Source organism: Equus caballus, chromosome 17 (genome assembly GCF_041296265.1).
Source record: "Equus caballus isolate H_3958 breed thoroughbred chromosome 17, TB-T2T, whole genome shotgun sequence".
Classification (NCBI taxonomy): Eukaryota; Metazoa; Chordata; class Mammalia; order Perissodactyla; family Equidae; genus Equus; species Equus caballus.
The window spans coordinates 49,020,554-49,040,144 of NC_091700.1; the positions used below are offsets into that span (position 1 = coordinate 49,020,554).

At 39.8% G+C, this 19,591-nt stretch overlaps 1 protein-coding gene and 1 long non-coding RNA gene across 5 annotated transcripts in view; one reads left to right on the plus strand and one right to left on the minus strand.

Moving 5' to 3' along the window:
- VWA8 (von Willebrand factor A domain containing 8) overlaps positions 1-19,591 on the plus strand; it is a 358,178-nt gene that overhangs the window by 312,589 nt on the left and 25,998 nt on the right. For all 4 annotated transcript variants that reach the window (XR_011427808.1, XM_023621650.2, XM_023621651.2 and 1 more), the window contains one exon: positions 5,849-5,957. Coding sequence is in view for 3 of the 4 variants with exons in the window: in XM_023621650.2 (XP_023477418.2) it covers positions 5,849-5,957 (109 nt within the window). In the remaining variant the exon portion in view is untranslated. The remainder of the gene's footprint in view (positions 1-5,848; positions 5,958-19,591) is intronic.
- On the minus strand, positions 8,107-12,953 carry LOC111768595 (uncharacterized). Its single transcript, XR_011427809.1, has 3 exons — positions 12,773-12,953; positions 9,561-9,867; positions 8,107-8,523 (listed from the first exon to the last, which is right to left on the minus strand). It is a non-coding gene; the product is annotated as an uncharacterized lncRNA (long non-coding RNA).

The following is a 19,591-nucleotide window of genomic DNA, read 5'->3' on the forward strand; positions in this document are numbered from 1 at the left end:
TATGCAGCAACTTGGACCACAAACTAAATCTGTAGCTACCTCCCTCCCTAACGGAGACAGCCAAGTGAACATAATCCCCCATTCTTTCTACTCAGGCTCTTTTAAGTATATTGATTACATATGACTATGTAGAAGAAGGAACTGAGCACGTTAGAAAGTAAACCTGACGATATTTCTCTTAAGAGAAATTAAAGCACAAATCACTCCATCCACATCTGTTCCTAGGCCACATAGGGAATTCAGATACCTCTACATGATGGTCCCTTCCTGCCCTCAGGAATCTTGTAGACTTAAGTGGAGACAGGACTAGCGCGCACACACACACACACACTCACACCCTCACTCACACTCCTGTTAAGTGCTGACATCACAGAGTGCAGAGTCTGCCCTTTGGCAGTGCAGAGAAGGGCAAGGTCAGTGGGCTGATGTGAGGTGGGGCCTGAGCTTAGCCAGGATTTGGCCATTCCAGAAAGGGAAAACTAAACGAGCAGAGGCACCAGGGTAGGATGAGCATAGTGTCTATGGCGGAGAGAGCCAGCTTGCCTTTCCAGGATAAAGGATACCAGCTGGGGGTAGTGGGCAGTGATTGAATAAGGAGGCCCTCTTGGTGGGTGGAGGCCTTGAAATCTGGCCCAGCGAGCCTGTGGCTTTCAGATGATCTGGAACAATTCTGGGCTACTTTGATTGGAACCATCTAAAAAATGAGAAGAATTCACATGATGCTTTCACTAGACATCCACATGTGTTCTTCGGCTAAAAGTGAAAAATACCAAAGAACCAGCAATATCTCCTTCAGGATTGAGGGAATTGGTAGTGGTTTGGGAGGCAGATTTACATAGTTGTGCTCAATGAAAGGATCTGGGTGCAATTAGAAAAAAACATGCTCAAGTGTATGTGTTATGAAATTCCTCCCACGTAGAACATCTGCTGTTACATTATGTGCTGTGCTTACACATCCCGCAAGTAAACAGTACAGAACAATGGGGACAAAAATGTGGGTCCCTCCTGCCACACCCTCAGGAAAGCCTGCAAGCCTTTGGACCCTCATGTAGTCCACGGGTAAATAAGGCAAAAGTGTTAGGCTCAGCCCTTCTGCTGGCTTCCCTGGAGACCTTGAACCATTTATTTATCCTCACTGTGCTTGAATGTGCTCTTCTAGAGATAGGTGACTTTCCTCTCCCTTCCTCTTAGAGAGATCATGAGGACAGATCACTATGTTAAGAATGAGAGCAGTTTAAACTTCTCGAAAAAATATGGGAAGAATGCTATGATGATAGGTCTTGTTAGAATTAAAATATTGCTCTACATTTCATATAAACAATGAAGTATCCATTTAGGAAAAGAACCAAACAATAGATATGTGTTATTTCCGCCCCCCAACTAATGAGTTCCTATCATTGCCATGCGCAAACTTCACAAGTAAATGTCCAGTCTCAGTTTTTGCATAAGTGGACAAATGGATCAAGTGCTCTGACACACAAGTAGTTCATGGGGAGGCAGAAAGGCCTTTTCGTAGTACTTGGGCACAAGTATACAACCCCTTCTCTGACTTCCATAACACACATAAGGAATCTGGTTTTATTCATTGCCCCAGAGGGGAAAGAAGTCGAGGAGCATCTGTGATAATAAGGCAACTAAATTTAGTGGATGTAAGAGAGGAAAGGGAAGAGATCAGGAAGGGAGTAAGTGAGAAAACCCTACACCTGCACTAATTGCTGCCGAGAAGACTGTAAGTCCAGGTGAAAGAGAATACCATAAGAGGGGGTGACAGACAGAGGAGGCGGGCAAGGGTCGGGGAGAAGAACTGAAAACACGGAGACCCTGAGAAAGACAGGGCGGAGGAAAGCACAGAGAGGAAAATGTGCTTCCCACTTTTATGTAATAAATACTCTCATTTGGTGAGTATTCAGTTTAATACTGCTAAAGATTTTTCTTTAACTTTTTATTATGGATCTTTCCAAATGTAAACAAAGTAGAAAGAAACATATAATGAACCCTGTGGACCTGTCCCCCCAACTTCAAGGAGAAAAATCTGGCTGCCCTCTCAGTCCCCACCCCTGGATTGTTCTGAAGCTAATCTGAGATGTCCTATCTTTTCATCATAAATATTTCAGAATATGTCTCTGAAAGATAAGGACTCTAAAAAAAAACAAAAAACAATATTATTATCATGTCTAAAAACAGTAATAATTCTTCACTATTATCAAATAGTCCCATTTTAAAGCTATTTTGCAACTCTAGGCAACAATGAGGTCAGATCCCTCCATTTATGCTTTTATGCACCCTGTACCTCTTCTCCATAGTTCTTATAACTCTTTTCTGTTATATTATTATTTGTGCAAATAGTTATTGCCTCCCCACGGACTTTCAGTTCCTTGAGGGCAGGCTGCTTTGCTCTGTAGTATCCCCAGTACCTACACCCAGGACCCGGTACATGGCAAACACTCATGCATATTTGTGGAATGAATAACACACACATGCCTACTAGTAATGGTATCACCCTTTAAGACACAATTCAGAGGCTGGCTAAAACCAGGCTGACAGCCGACCTATCCATCAGCCTAGAGGTCCATCATGTTGCCTTGCAGAGCCTAATACTACTAATGGGTTCTTGACATCATCTGCATAGCATTTAGTTAGCATCCACTTGAATCTGGATTTCAGTTGGATACCTGTTCCTGTATATCAAGAATTGATTAACTCAGGAAGACTAACAGAAGTAGATGAGCGTAAGACATGCAGACAACAGGACAGAAACATTAAACCAACAAAATATGAATGAAATAGACAGTGAGGTACTTTTACACACTTAGAAGAGTGTTTAAGGTCGGCACAGCTGTGGAAACTGTACCCACTACCACTTACAAAACTAATCAGCCTTATACAGTGGATCTCAGCTTGTGTTTGCTTTCCTCATAATTAATCCAAAATTGTAGTATTTAAGTCTAACCTATAAGAAAAAGTAAAATGAGAACTAAAATTCCCAGACTCTTATGTAACAATAAGTATAACCTTTAAAAGTGTACTGTGCCAACAAAATGCAGTTAGTCCACATAGATCACTAAGATGTGGAGCAGCTGTGCCCTGCACTTTGGAGCAGGGTTAAAGCAGCAGAAAGACATAGTTTCAGCTAGTTTTGTGGGCTTAAGAATATTAGCACTGGGAAGCTTATCTGATCCAGAGGGTAAAATTTCCTGTTTCCTTTCCCCATTCCTTGCTTCAGTCTTCATCTTTCAGAATTTATCAGCTTTGAACACCTTATAGGTGATCTTTCTGAAAGCTGACACAACCTGGAATATGATTTCCAGATTTCTTCATAATTAAAATAGCATGTGGTGTGTTTTTGGGTGCAACATGATCGTGCCAGAGGTAGCCCTATAACTGGAGCTAATTCTGATTTCTCTGCAAAGACCAGTCTGCCCGAGGTGACTTGCCAACAGCCTGGCTCCTTCCTTGGCACATCTGTGTGTGTGTATTTTCCCCCTGCTAAAGACAAGCTGTGTCTCTGGTTTTTTCTAATCTCCCTTCTTTGGGAAAGAGCATATTGGCTTCCTGGGTATGAAGGGGTAGGTAGCATATCCTGCAGTATTCATTATACCCAGCTTCTGTCAGCCCTGATACTTGAGACATAACTTAATCTAATGAAAATTTATAGAGAGGTTTAAGAGATTGCCAAAACTAAACATAATAGGTCTTGTGAGGAGGTCAAGTCCTATACACATAGTTCTTGTTCTTCAGAACAGAGAGTAAAGTAGATTTCGAAGAGCACCTTGGCATGTCACCTTAGGTGACAACCATTCAGATAGTATTTACCTTTTGATACTCAGTGTTTTCTAAGTACTATCCAACAGCATTTATTCGATGCCACTGTGTCCCAGGCATTGTGCTAGGTACCGGAGATTCAAAGAAAAAATAAGATTTATTTCTTCTCCAGAGGAATAGATGAGAAAATATCAGTGTGCAACATATGTAGTAAATGCATTTCTCATTAAATTTTTGGTTCGGTTATACACGCACATGTGCATTTGTGTGTGCTAAATCTCAATGTAAAGCGTATTTCCTATTGTGGAAAATAAAGTTTGAAAATACTGTGACAGAGGGAAATAGACGCATCTACCAAAAGCAATGACGTTCCATAGTAGGTCTCTGTAGAAGACACGTGAAAGGAGTGATCAGTTTTACTGGAGGGATCAAGCAAGACTTCATAGGATGTGGCCTTCTAGCTGGATCTTGAAACCTGAGCTGGTGTTCGCTAACCTAGGCCGGGAGTAGGGCAGGATTGCAAATCTGCCCTGTGGCAGTCAAGGCCTGACCCAGTGTGCTTCTAATAAGCCTCTAGAACTCTGCCCTGTGATGGATGGATTGTTGGATGGATGCTTCCCAGTGCTCAGCCTGACAGGAAGGAGTAGAGACCTTTCATTCTCATTCAGCATTTGGGTTTCTGTTCCAGCCCAAAGTGATATATATATACTTTAGATAAGAGTTTCAGCTATACACCTAGGATCGGTACCTCCAACACTGCACGCATGCATATGTGCACAGACATACACACACCGCAGTTTAGACTGTTTGGTTGTTGTTAGGCTTTGGAGACATGCATTCATTATTTCCTGTCCTAGTATCATCACCCTTTACATTTATAGAAATTTATAGAAATGCGTGATCAAATTGGTTCATTATGGATATAACACTATAAAACCCAAGAGAGGTTTGGTCAGTGAATGAACCTTTTGATTAATTTAAGATGCTGCATTTTAAATAATCCTGAGTCTTATTTTTATTTCAGTCATCCAGTCATCCGTTTCAATTTATTTGGAGCACCTATGATATGCTAGGTACCATGTTAAGCACTCTACGTATAAAGATGAGAAAGACTCAGCCTTTACCTAAAGGAGCCTAGTTGGAGAGACAGGCGGCAGACAACTATAGCATGGGTAGTAAATGCTCTGACAGAGTTAAGTGTGAAGTGATATGGGAGCACAGAAGACAGACTTGGGGATCAGTGCAGGCTTCCTAGAGGAGGTGATCGTTGATTTGAGTCTTGCAGAGTAAGTGGGAGTTATAGGAGAAGAGGCAGGGAGAGGAAGCTCCACATGGGAGAGGAGCCCACACAGGAGCTCCGAGTCACAGGCGCATGATGCGTTCAGGGAACTGCAAGTGCACTGGCGGGGCTACAGTGGAAGCAAATGATGAAAAGCGATAAAAAGTAACACTGTACTGGGAGAGGATAGAATTTCAGAGCCACAATTATATTAAAACACAGTTATTCTACTAAAAGTACACAGTCAGCAATTTCAGAAAACCCTCATATTTTACATAGCAACACATTAAATTACATTGTTCAGGCCTGGCTGTTATCTTGGTCAACCAAATTTATGTCCTTGGTCTTAAAAAGCAGCCCATGGGAACTCTTCTAGGAACCTGCCACATGAACTGACCAGCTGCCAACATCGTGACATGTCTTTGGAATATAGCAATGGTGTGCTACAGAGCTGACTCACTGGCTTATGAGAGCCAATTGCACACATTTCTTTCTAACTCAGTTCTCAGTGACTTCACTGTCAGTAGCTTGAAATCTATCGTGGTGGGAGTATTTACACCACAGAAATCAGCAAATACTACAAATCGGGGCCTTTTTTTTTGTCCTGGAGGGCGACTTGTTAACCATTTACCAGCACACCACTGGACATTCCCCTCCTTTGAAACTCCTAGCTGGAGACATCACTGCTTGCCTTTTCTCCTCCACGGCAACCTGAATTACCAAAGAGTCTAGCAGTAGATGAATGGAAGTAAAAGACCCACATTGCATGATTTCAGCTGTTGTCTTTTTTGCCCCCTCTGATTTCAGGCTAAAGGAGATCCAGATGAGTGAATACGATGCCACAACCTATGAAAGGTTTTCAGGTGCTGTTCGAAGGCAGGTGCACTCCCTCCGAATCATCCTGGATAATTTACAGGTAATCCTCCATTTATGGACCAAGAAAACAATATGGGCCCAAAACTGTTGGAGAAAGTTATCCAAACCCTGATCAGCTAGACAGAAAAATTAATCAATGCCAAAACGTTTGCATAAAACTGCGGGTCATTCCATTGCTTTCTTAGTTGAGTTTTCCAAGGAAAAATATTTAACCTCACCTTCCCTCCTGCCCAGGGAGCAGTAATTTCACCAGCAACCCTAGAAGACACCATATTTCCTCATCCCCCACATATGAGATCTGTAAGCATCCTACCTCTACTAGAAATTCACAAATAGAATTCTCTTCCTACGAATCATTTTACTGTCATTGACTGGAGAGACAGAGGAGCATTTTGGATCAGCCAGGCTGCATTCTCTATGACCCCTGGCTTCTCCTCCCACCTTCCCCCGCCCCACATTACCTGCCTTATTGCAGTTTTAGACTGTGGTTGCCTCAGAACCAGTTAATATTGCCATTGCCCCTAAAAATATTAAGATGCTTCATTATTTTCTAAGCCACGACTTGTGATTCAGAGATTTTACATTTGAAATCGTGTTCTGGCCAATTTGCACAGATGATTAAGGAAGGACTAAGTATTCTCTAAAATCACAAATGAAGTAAGATTATTTTCCCGAAAGAGAGGGAGAAGCCTCATTTCAGGGGAGGAAGGGGCAGGGTTAGGAGCTGGGCAGTGACGTGCTTCTCCACTCTACTCTAGAATCTTCTGTTTCCTTTCCATGAAGTGTTTGAAGTCGATTACCTTCAGTTATACAATTTCCCTCTTTGGTTCTTGTTTATAATTATTCTTTTGGGGGTAAATTTTACTATTGTTTGCTAGATATTGGGGGTAAGACATTCTGTGATATAGCCTTTTTTTTTTTTTTTTGAGGAAGATTAGCCCTGAGCTAACATCTGCTGCCAATCCTCCTCTTTTTGCTGAGGAAGACTGGCCTTGAGCTAACATCTGTGCCCATCTTCCTCCACTTTATATGTGGGACGCCTGCCACAGCATGGCTTGCCAATCAGTGCCATGTCCACGTCCGGGATCCAAACTGGTGAACCCCGGGCCGCCAATGCGGAATGTGCGCACTTAACTGCTGTGCCACTGGGCCCGCCCCTGTGATATAGTTTTAATCCACCATTTAACTCAAACTCTGAGAAAGCCTCATTTTTTGAAAGATCTAAACTCCATCAGGATATTAGGAAAAGTTCTATCATTTCCAAGAGGAAAGGAAGAGGAAAGATCTCTATAATGATTAACTAAATGCCTAATTTCAAAATCTGAGGAATATAAGAATTAAGTCATTTGCTTTTTTAGAATCCGTATATGATTATTTAGGATAAAACAGCATAAAATCTTATATACACTGTGTGAACAACATAAACTATGTGAACAATTGAATGGTTGAATTTTCTTCTTTAGTCACTCGCTTAACGAGTGCTCATTGCTTTGGGCATTGAGGGCAACTGCAGGGTGGGCTCTGAGCTGCAGGGCAAGACAACTGGTGAATAAGAGCCACATGAGGTTCACAGGGATGAGGGTAGTGGGAAATGGTGCTTGTCCTATGACTGAAAAGTGAGTATAGTTCAGTCATTCATTCATTTCTTAAGTTCTTAATGCATACCGGGCATTAGAGATAGAAAAGCAAAATGTAACCCCTGCCTTCAAAGAAGGAACACAAAGAAGACAAGCAAATAATTTCTTAAGTTCTGTAGAGAAGTATGCCCATGATGCTATGGGATGAAGGAGGAAAGTCTTCACGGAGAATATAATGCTTGAGTTCACTCTTGAAAGATGCTGAGGAATTTCCCAGGTGCTTGAGAAGGCAGGGCATTCCAGACATCAGACACGGCATGTACAAGGGCAAGTTGTGCAGTGTGACTGCGAAGAGCGTGTATGTGGTGAGAGACAATGGCCAGGGACAAGGCTGGCAAAGTCATAGGGGCCAGATCGTGGCTAGCCCTGGATTCCATGAGAACATGCAAATGGCATTGGGTTTTACCCTGTGGACAGACAGGCCATTGGAGGATTCACAGTACTAGAAAGGGATACAGGAATACATTTTTAATTGAAGGAATCCGAATCCTCATCTGGTATTAGTTAATGTCTTGATTGATATTCATTGGACACCGTTCTGTAATTACTTTTACAAACATCATTGCATTTAATCATCACATCAACCCTTTAAGATAAGTGATTATATTTACAACATCAGCCGAAGGAACAAAAGTCACACGCATTACTGTGACTTCTTACTGTAGAACACAAATTAAGGCTGGGTTAGAATTAAGGTTAGCATTAAGGAGTGACTCCTACTAAACCCCACAGTCGTGAGACCAGTATCAGAAAACAGTGTCCACTTTTGCTTTCACTTTTAAAAGAGAGAAATAAAAGGAAACTGTGAAGGGCTCAAGGAAGAGCAACAAATAAGATTAAATAGATGGAAAACAGAAATTGGCTCCTATAGAAAAAATCTGTAAAGAGATTGGGGTTAGTAACTTTCTAAATATCCTCAAATAGAGTAATTATTCCAGGGAAGTTGTTATTCTCTTCTTTTCTGGAAATCTGAAAAAAAGAAAATAGCAAGAAAGAATTTTAAGATATAAGAAAGGGGATAAAAGTAATTTAATCCTTGAGTGAGTACCTACGTGTATGTATGACTTTCATCTCTGGAAATCTTTACAAATAATACCAGCATTTTAATAATAGCAAGCATTTTTTGAGCAATTACCATGTGCCAGGCACTCTATTAGGTGCCTTATATTATCAACCTCATCATCAAGATCTCCTCCATCATCATCATCACTTAATGACTAATAGTGCCACCTCTGGAACCAGACAACCTGGGTACTGTAAAATGGGAATGATAGATAATAGGGCAGTTAGGAAGATAAACTCATGAAAACTATTTAAAACAGTGCCTAGCACGTAGCATTCTCTGCAGAAGAATTAGCTTCCTCCTTACCTTCGTTGTACTTGCTAATATTCGTCAGCCTGGACTGTAGGCCAGTACTTTACATTCATTGTGCTATTTAATCTTTATAATAAGCAGTAAGTATTATTTTCTACATTTTATAGATAAGGAAACTGAAACATGTAAGTTATCTCAATTCTCACAATCTTATGAAATATGGACATTTTGTTCTTACTTTATACTGAGGGAACTGAAGATTAGAAAGATGATGTAACTTGTCCTGGGTCATGTGGCGAGTGAGGCAAGGTCTGAGCCCAAAGCTCAGGTCCCTCTTATCTGTCTGGTCTCTGTTATTTTCTTCCAATGCTACAATTATGTAAAAAGTGTAATTCTGACATATACTCATAAAACATTTTGCTTTATTATACAAATGGCACACAGCATTCTCAAGTGCTTCCCTTATTGAATTTTCATTTTTAATCCACACAAGTGTTATGCTCAGGTAGGCCATCTAGTCCTCAATTTAGAGAGGTAGTGCTAGTTAAAAATTCAGCTACTGGCCAGGATACAGGATACTGGCTACAGGGACTCATGCAGAATATGAATCTTAACATTGTAACGAAAACATTGGTTCCTTTTTTGGCATCTTCTGCCAGTTCTGTTGGGTTCTAATTGACTAATAACTTACAGCTGTTTTGAACTGCTGTGCAATCCCAGTAACCATGGGTGTTTCCTTGGTGAAGAGCACAAAGTCTGGCCAGGAACTAGCAAATCATCACTTGAGATGACTTTCCAAAGCACAGCTTCAGGCCCACGCTTTGATTCCGAGTGGCTGGGCTGAGATTTGAGGAACAGGAAATGTTGCCATCCATGTTAACGTCTGCTTCAGCATGTGCCTCTGTTGCAGCACAGGTCATCCTTCTCAATTAGGAAAGCTGTCCCCAGTGATCTTCCTTTGCTTCTTGACTGGATTCTATATGGAATATCTTAGAGTCCTGGATAATAGACCTTTTATGAATCAGTAATAAGAATTTTCTCATCAGAATAATAAAGTCTATAATTATTTCAATTATGCTTGGTTCAGAATCTGAATCTCTGATTCCAGCATTCTCTAACAAAAGAAAATAGCCATTTCTACCAAAAAAAGCCACTGATTTTAATCATGTCTTCTCTCCAGTGTTTTTCTGATCTACAATCAGTAATTTTATTCTCAGGCTAAACTAAATTAGCCTTTCTCTGATTGCTTCGGCTAACATGATATCTCCATGAACCAACAATTATGTTCCTTTTTTTTCCTTGAATGCTTCAAAATGAGCTTGTGTTCAGATAAATACTGTTTTTGAACACTGGCACGTGACATGCACTGTGCTTGGCACTGAGGACACAAAGATTAATAAGATATTGTCCCTGTACTATAGTCTTGAGGAGTGGAGAAAATGGTCACCAGACCAGAATATTTCAGTTTAATATGGTAAGTGTCTAGGCAGAGGAATGCATAGAGTGCAGTGGAAGCCCAGAGGAAGGGGACTCTAGGATAGATTTTGAAGGGAAGCATACATGAACTGAATCTAGAAGGACACACAAGTATTAACCAAAGGAGGGTGAAAACAATGTCCCGGCAGAGGATACAGCATAGACAAAGGCAGGAGACTGCGTGGTCTCAAGAATGAGCCGAGGGCCAGTCACAAGCAGGATACCACCTAGTGTGAATGCAGACGAGGACTTGAAGCTGAGAGGCAGGTAGTTGCCAGGTAAGGAACTTAGACTTTATTCTGCACACCCACTTTGCTCATATGTAAAGAATGGAAAGAATTTCCCCATTCCTTGTATTTAGTCTATAATAACGGTGTTTCATCCAGTGGACATTTAGTGAATATCTATTTTGCCTAAGGGTTCTTGCCTTCAATGACTAAGCAAGGGAAGAAGACATGTATAGTTGTAATAGAAGACACAACATGGAAAATGCCACAGAAATGTTTTAAACAAAGTGCTATGGTTATGTAGACAAATGTGTGAGCAATTTCTAGACTGGACAGTTAGGGAAAAACTCACAGAGGGAGTGTCATTTGAGCTGGACCATGAAGGATGAGCTCGGTTTCAATTGGTAACCTCTAAGGATGGGAGTAGAAGGGCCGTCTTGACCAGAGCTTCTCAAACCTTCGGTGGAGAGGGGTCAGGTTTTTTTCTAATTGATCATGAACCAATACTTTTATAAAATAAAATAGAAATGAATTACCAAAAAAAATGGTGTAAAAAATAACATGCAAAATACAAGCCCGTATTACATTCAGCAAACATAAAGTTACTTTGTCAAGTTGCCATACAAATTTCTAAATGCTTACTGTCAATTTCCGTTACTTATTTCATCATGGGCCAGTAACAAGCCCATGCTTGTTACAAGCGAAGACAGTTTGTATAGCTCTGATCTAGACAGAAGAAACCTATGAGCAGAGGATGAAGGCTTGAAGACAAGGCTGTTTGGAGAATGGCAAATAGTCCAGAGTGACTAGAGTTCAGAGTTTGGGATGGGCTTGGAGACAGTGGGTGGTGGGCATGAAAAGTAGAGAGAAGGTTAATCTGCAAGGGCCTTGAGCACCATGCTAACTGTATTCTGTAATCAGTGAGGAGTGTGAACACAATTGAGAAAGAGAGTGGTATGGTTAGAGCTTCCTTAGGAAGCTTCATAGCCATGGAGGGAGAAAGTATCAGAGAGAAGTGGAAGCCAGGAAATCAAATCATCAAATTACTTCAGCTAGGGTCGGCCCCAAGGCCGAGTGGTTAAGTTCACACGCTCCACTTTGGCGGCCCCGGGTTCTACCGGTTCGGATCCTGGATGCGGACTGGACACCACTTGTCAGCCCATGCTGAGGCGGTGTCCAACACAGCGCAACCAGAAGTACCTACAACTAGAATATACAACTACATACGGGGGGGCTTGGGGAGAAGAAGAAGAGGAAAAAAACAGAAGATTGGCAACAGATGTTAGCTCAGGTGCCAATCTTTAAAAAAAAAAGTTACTTCACTTATTCAGGTGAGAAATGATAGGAACCCAAACCAGGGTAATTGAAATGAAAAAGGAAAGGATGGGACAATTTGGAGGTCAGGAAAGAAGACAGTGACTGATTGAATGTGGGAGGACAGCGATGGTGAGGTTTTCAAGCCCTCAAGGACAGAAATAGAGAACACAGGAAGAGGAGAGGCTTGTGGAGAAATCAGATGTTTGGTTTGGATGTTATTATGTTTTCTCACTACTGGGACACCTATGTAAAAATGTCAAGCATGATATTTGAAGATTTTAAGATGTGAATCTGGAGTTTGGGAGCAAGGTTAGGACCAGAGAGAGGGTTGCATAGCTGTATCAATATCTATATCTGTATTTTTATGGTCATCTGTAGAGAGGAACAGCCCAAGCCAAGAGAGAAGATGTCTTGAGTTGAGATTATAGAGCTAAGAGGAAGGAAAGATGAAAACAGCCAAGTGAAGAACGTCTGCATTTCAAGGGAGAGCAGTAAAATGCCCGTTACTCCTCCTTTGCACATGAGTGGGCTCATCACTCAGCACACAGCATCAGTGACCATGAGAGGACAACTTCAGCTGAGTGCAGCCTAGAAATACAGTCCTGACTTCCAGACTGTGTGAGCACAGGCATCTAACTCAGTCTTCGCCAGATGCCTATTAAAATGATTAAAATAGTAAAAAGCAGTTAACAGTGAAACAACCAGGTAACAGTAGAAATTAGGGAAAGGTGCTAGTGACATGCAAGAAGCTTTGAAGAATTTATGCTAAATATAGTGTGAGGTGACTCCTATGAATGACAGTACCAAAGACAACTCAAAAACCTTCCTAAGAAATAGTATTACTAGCAGTTAAGTGCATGAGACCCAGCAGAATCATACTTACATCCCTTAATTGAAGAGGCAGGGAGTAGAAGAGCGAGCCCTAGAGCTGGTGAGGCACAGATCTCTTGACCTCCATTTTGTCCCTGCCAAGCAGCAGCCATTGAAAGCAGCCATGTTGGGGAGGAGGTGGGATGGGGAGGTCTAGTTTTCAAGTAGTGACTACAACAAGCAGAAAGCTGGACGGGGAATAACACTGGGAAAGGGGCCAGACCAGTCCCTGCTTATACTTGGCTTGAAGATGAGATCAAACAAAAACCAATGCCAAAAGCTGGCCCCATTGCAATGGCTTTTCCAAACAAAATAAGAAATGATGTGGAGATGAAGTTCTCATGCTGTGACTGCCCACAGTTCCAACTCCTTCCCTGCTGAGTTCTTGAGCTAGCATTGTAGATTTAGTTCAACTACTAACGCCAGTTTAAAATCCTCGAGGAGAATTCTAATAATAACAAAGTGGAGAGTAAATGCAACCAAGGAGAATCCATCCGATTTGTTCCTGAACAGTTTGTGTAGCCATCTCATTGTTCAAGAATAAGGTCACAAACAAGTTAAATAACATGGGATCTATGAAATTATTCTGCAGTAAGGCGGAGTAACAAGCATTCAAAATGTAAGGGAAGAAGTTGCTGCTGGGCTAGAATATTTTCCTCAGAAAACACCAGATTTTTAAAAAACATCTGCTTTGTGTTCTCAAAATTCAAAGAAATTTGAAGTATGTGAAAATAAGACATGGATTTAAAAGGATCTGGCTAAGAAGCAAGCAGAAATAATAAGGAAGTTGAATGCAATAAGGAAAGATTATAAGAAAACTAAAAATGCAATGCCAAAATTGAAATCTACATTGAAAGTTGAAAGAACAGACTCAATCCAGTCTTAAGTCTAAGTACTAAGGTGAATGGAAAACTTGACTTGTTATTCCAGATTGTAGAAGAAATAAAGAAGTAAAAACCATAAGAAACTGATCAATAAAAACAGAGCACAGAGCTAATATACAGAGCCATGAGTCATCCCAATAAGTAGAACGGTACTTGCACATGGTAAGTAAATATATGCTGGATGAACCAATGATATTCCCAAAGAAGAGGCTGCATAAAGGACACATAAACAATAACCAAAGTAGTAACACAAGAAAACTGTGCTGAGCTGAAGACAGGCCCAAGTCTGTGGATCAAAAGAGCTTTACTGAGTCAGGCAAATTAATGAAAAGAAATAAGCACCTCGCCACAGCTTCATGGAATTTTAACATTTCAAAAGGAAAATATCCTAAAAGCATACACGCAGACAAAAAACAAGCTATTGTCAGAGAAAGAAAAGTTAATCTTACATTAGTTGTCCCTGAAACATTAAATGCCAGAAGGTAGTGAAACAACATCTGCAGGGTTTTGCAGGGAAAAGTTGTGACCCAAAAATTCTGTACTCAGCCAAAGTACAAAGGTGACAGAGAGACATTTTCAGATATTCAGAGATTCACAATATATGTCACTTAAGTACCCTCTTTGAAGATAATTTTGAAGTAAATGTGTATACACACATGTGCACACATACATATATATGCGCATATGTATAAATATTCCAGCCAATTAAGAGAGGAATCAGGGGCCGGCCCCGTGGCCCAGTGGTTAACTTCTCATGCTCTGCTTCGGCGGCCCAGGGTTTCACCGGGTCGGATCCTGGACGCAGACATGGCACCCCTCATCAAGCCACGCTGAAGCGGCAGCCGACATGCCACAACTAGAAAGACCCACAACTAAAAATATACAACTATGTACTTGGGGGCTTTGGAGAGAAAAAGGAAAAATAAAATCTTTAAAAAAAAATAAAAGAGAGGAATCAAAATTCCTTAAGAATGGGAAACTTGTGGCATAAAAGGACTGGCAATGAGCATTGAAAGCAATTAAACACAGAATCAGGTCTAAATAATTGTGGTAAGTATGCTTAAAACTCAAATATCAAGAATAATGCTTTTAAAAAGATATACAATATAAAAAATAGTGAATTTAATAATAAAGAGGGCCTAAATTCTCATATTATCTCAAAAATTAAACAAAAATCAAGAAGTTGATATAGAGGAGGAGTACAAGGAAGGAAAAAGCGTGATAATTCATGTTACACATGAGAGAGACAAATGCTATTTCATTCCTGAAAATAATTAGAAACTTAGAAGTTCAATCAGGCTTTTGAAAAACTTAATCATGCCAATATTTTTTAAAATATTTCTTGCAAATTGCAACATGTTTTTATAGATTCCTCTTGCTGCTGTGTGGAGAGGGGACTGTCAGGGGGCAAGGGAGAAGCAGGGAGGCCAGTTAGCAGGCTACTGCAGTGGTCCAGGTGAGACAAAACCGTGGCTGGACTAGGACCAAGCGCGGAGATGGTTGGAAGTGGTCAGATACTGTCAGAAACTGAGAGGATTCGGCAGCGGACTAGGTGTGAGATGTGAGAGAAAGAGGAGTCACAGATGACTCCCAGGTATGTGGCCGGAACAGCTGAAAGAATAGGGTTGGCTGTTGCCTTTTACTGAGATGAGGAAGACTTGGGGAGAGACGGGGGTGGTGTGTGTGGGGATCTAGGGCTCGGTTTTGAACTGTTAAGTTTAAGATGCCTGTTATACATGCACACTGGTAGATGTGTAGTTCCAAGCTCCTTTGAAATACAAAACATTAAATTCTCAAAGGAAAGACATGAAATTGTTTTCATTCATAAAAGCTAATTATAAAATGACAGTAAATTGTCACCCAAAGTAGTAGTTTAATTCCACATCAGCATCCAAGAATACAAACTCTTCTAATGAGAATTGTCTTTGCTAAATACATGGATCATTGTTTTCCCCTGCAGTGAGAGGTTACTTCAAGAGAAAGGGAATTCCTTAAAACAGGAAGGTCTGTATCTTCTCTTTTCTTGGCAATACTGTTTCACCAGTTAGAGCAGATAGCAACCTAACAGGTATTTAATAAAGTATTTTTTACTATGTCAAAATATTGAGAACCATAAAGAAAAGTTTTTATTGTTTCCACTGATTGATAATTTGTTATTTTATAAAAATTGTACGAGAGTTTACCTTAATCCAGCATATCTTTTTGTTTGAATGGCGCAGATTAATAGCATAGAAAGTACATGTTGGTTGAACATACAGAAATGATAAAATAATGGGTGCTAATATTTCATAAAAGAATCACTGCTTCCAGGTATCCACAAACATCTATTTACATTTATTTATTCACTCAACAAATATTTATAGGACAAGGAAGTCTTGATTAACCATACCCCAAATAAGGGAAGACTTAAGATTAATCAGAATACTTTCAGTGCTGAAATCACAAGACAAAATGTCGCAAACCACAAGATAATTGGGTTTTGTGAAGTTTATTCCTCCTAATGTCCTCACTACTACAGACGTGTATGCGTGTGTGTGTGAGTGTACTTTCCAGTTAACCAGTTATTTCCAAGAAAATTAATTACCCAGAATACGTCATCCTCTGAGTATTTCAGTTAGTCTAAGTGTTCTTTACGTGAAAGTGGTAAAACTATATTTCTTTTTTAGGAAGTCTATAACGCAGACTTTTTAGGAGTGAAACCTAGCTTCATATATAATGAATTCTCATTGCTATGAACTGATTGTATAATACAAAACAGGTGGACATATTTATACGCATACTTTACTTCATGCGATAGGAATATACAATAAAGATCATGTTTGGCCCTTTGTTATAAATAAAAGCATACATTTAAATACAGTAGGAACTTACTATTTAAAGAAGTATTTCAATAAGTTCCATAAAATACACAGTCCAAAATAATAAATATATATATGTTCTAACCCTCAGTAAATTTTTAAAGAGCTCCCCCTCCAGCCCATTGCCTCCAAGAGCATCCATTCTGACAAGCCCCTTCATATTTTGAGTTTCCCAGTGTTAGTGGGCTGGCTGGATGATAGATAATAAATTCTCTACCCATATTTATCTGCAAGTTACGTACTTGAAAACTAATGAATAGTGCTACTATTATAAAAATATCTTTGTGCCAAATAGTGTCTGGATCAAAAGGCTAGTACATACTTTCACTTCTCAAAAACAAAAACTGATGGTTCATGTTCCTAAAAATATCAATGAAAAGCAGAACCAAAAGTAATTCATTTATGCAAAAATAAAAATAAAAAGGAAAGGAATATGCTATTGCACCCACCAGAATGGCTAAAATTAAAAAAAGAAGAAAAAAGAAGCTGTCAATATCAAGTGTTGGTGAGGATATTAGCAAATGAAACCCTCATGCACTCCTCATGGGAATGTAAATTGGGAAAAACACTGTTTAGCAGTGTTTACTAAAGCTGAACATGTCCAGCATTTCCAACCAACAGAAATACACACATATCTGCTCCAAAAGACATGTTCAGGAATACTCGTGGTGGCATTTTCCGTAATAGCCCCAAACTGCAGACAATGCAGTTGTAGAATAGATAAATAAATTTTGACAAAATCATACGATTGAACATTGTGATTGAGTATCCTTACAACAGTGAACATAGGTAACTCTCACAGGAATAACGTTGAGCCAAAGAAGCCAGACATGAAAGAGTACATACTGTATGATTCCATTTTTATGAAGCTCAAAAACAGGCAACCCAATTTATGGTGATAGAACTCAGAATAGGGGGTTACATTTGGGGGTGGGGGAAGTCCAGAGAGGCCCTGGGAGGCTGTGGAGGTGCAGCTGGCTGTGAGGGTGTCTTCACTTTCAAAGTTCATTGAGCTCTGCACCTAAGATTTATGCACTTTATTACAAGTGTGTTATACTTGAATTTTAAAATTTGACCCCCAAAAAAAGGAGAAAAGAGTTTTTGGAAAAAGTATATCCTTTCCCTCACTTTCACCCCAAATTTTACTGAGTCCTTTTATTTGTTGGCATACATAATGGAAACAGAGTCTTCAAGCTGGAGAGTACCTTAAGGGATGGTAATCACATACAGGAAAAGAAGCAACATCAACATAAGAAAATTAAGACCTAAAATCCCTAGGTTCTTATATGATGGTGAATCCAGAGACAGCAGACAAACATAATATTCTAAGCGAAAAGTAAGTATTTTATAATTCTGTAACCTCTTTATCATGGACAATAATAGTCCCCTAAAACTACCATCAAAAAGGATCCCCTTTGATCGTTTTTACTAATTAATAGCATGTACACCAAAAGAAGATTCCGCAGTGCTGCTGGGCTGGTTGTGTAGCTGGGTCCTGGCTCTGTTGCTCTTCATCACTGCTGCCTTTTCCGCCCAGTGTCCTCTAATTCGTACCTCCTGAAATCCCCTCCTTGAGCCTCTAGTCTGTTACTGCAGCCTCTGCGCTCTTCCAGTGATCTGGAATCGATGTCCAGAGGGCAGGATTTGCAAACCTCCCTTAAAAAGTTAGCATTTCTTAACTTTACGGTCTTGAAGAGCTGCCTCATAATAAATTAGCTGTGAAAGTTAACTTAGCGGGGCAGTGAGATTTCTATCTCACGAGCCTGCTAAAGAAAACTGAAGAAAAAGTTCTCGTAAATGATAAACGTACTAGGGTAGTTTAGTCAAATATAGTAATAGTATCTAAAATAACAAACCATATTTATTCCAAGTAGCTTTATTACAGTGGAATCTTTATAATATATTTAGAGGATAATCCACTAAATTGTATTTAGTTAATATTCCTTTCTGATTGGCATAAAGCATGTGGTTGTCTGTGGTATTGCTTGGCAATCTTAAATTTAAATCTTAGGAGTATAAAATCATAATGGAATGCTTTACTGGATATGACATTGAGTAAATGTTATCACTTTTGTTATGGTGATATGATCATTTGTTTGTTTCTATGGTTTTACTTAACTATGTGTGTATTCTTATTAATATTCTTTTTAGATACTCTTCAAAAATATATATCCATACCATAGGCATTCATCTGTTGATATACATAATGAACTCTATTATAAATTCTAATGTCCTGAATATTTGTAATATAATTCTTCTTAATAGTTCTTAGATGTGGCTCTGTCCCAATTTGGAGGACAATATGAATTGCTGAGACTCTAGGACAGCTGTTTAGGAGATTTTAGTATCCCTGAAACACCAGAGAATGAAAAAATTTTGATCAAGTTACATATCTGCTGGGTCCTAGATGTTTTGTGCTTTCGTTTGTGTGCTGGTGTTGGGACATAAAGATCATGACGTTTGGAGAGCAAAGAAAGATTTCCTGTAACTAATTATCTACCCAAGTCTCTCAGATGCTCAATATCAATAGCAAACTAGCTTAAAATAAACTGCATTAAAACAAACATCAAAATAGACATGAAATGAGCTATTTTCCTAAGAAATTATTTTCCCCATAATTTGTTGCATTTAGCAGACAATCCCTGTGTTTCTATTGTTGAGAAATAATAGATTTACTAGTGAAAAACACGTTCCTTCAAAGTCACCTTTTAGCATCTTTAATCAACTTATTTTTAGAAGCTTACGTGTTGGAAACAATTCCCAGTTATTTGAGAAAATATTACTGTCCTTACTGTTGTGATATATTAGGAAGAGGGAAAGAGTGAAAAATGAATTGGGAGGAGCCGGCCCCGTGGCCAAGTGGTTAAGTTTGTGCACTCTGCTGTGGCGGCCCGGGGTTTTGCTGGTTCGGATCCTGGGCACAGACATGGCACCACTCGTCAGGCCACACTGAAGTGGCGTCCCATGTGCCACAACTAGAAGGACCCACAACCAAAATATATACAACTATGTACTGGGGAGATTTGGGGAGAAAAATCAGAAAGAAAAAAAAAAGATTGGCAACGTTTGTTAGCTCAGGTGCCAATCTTT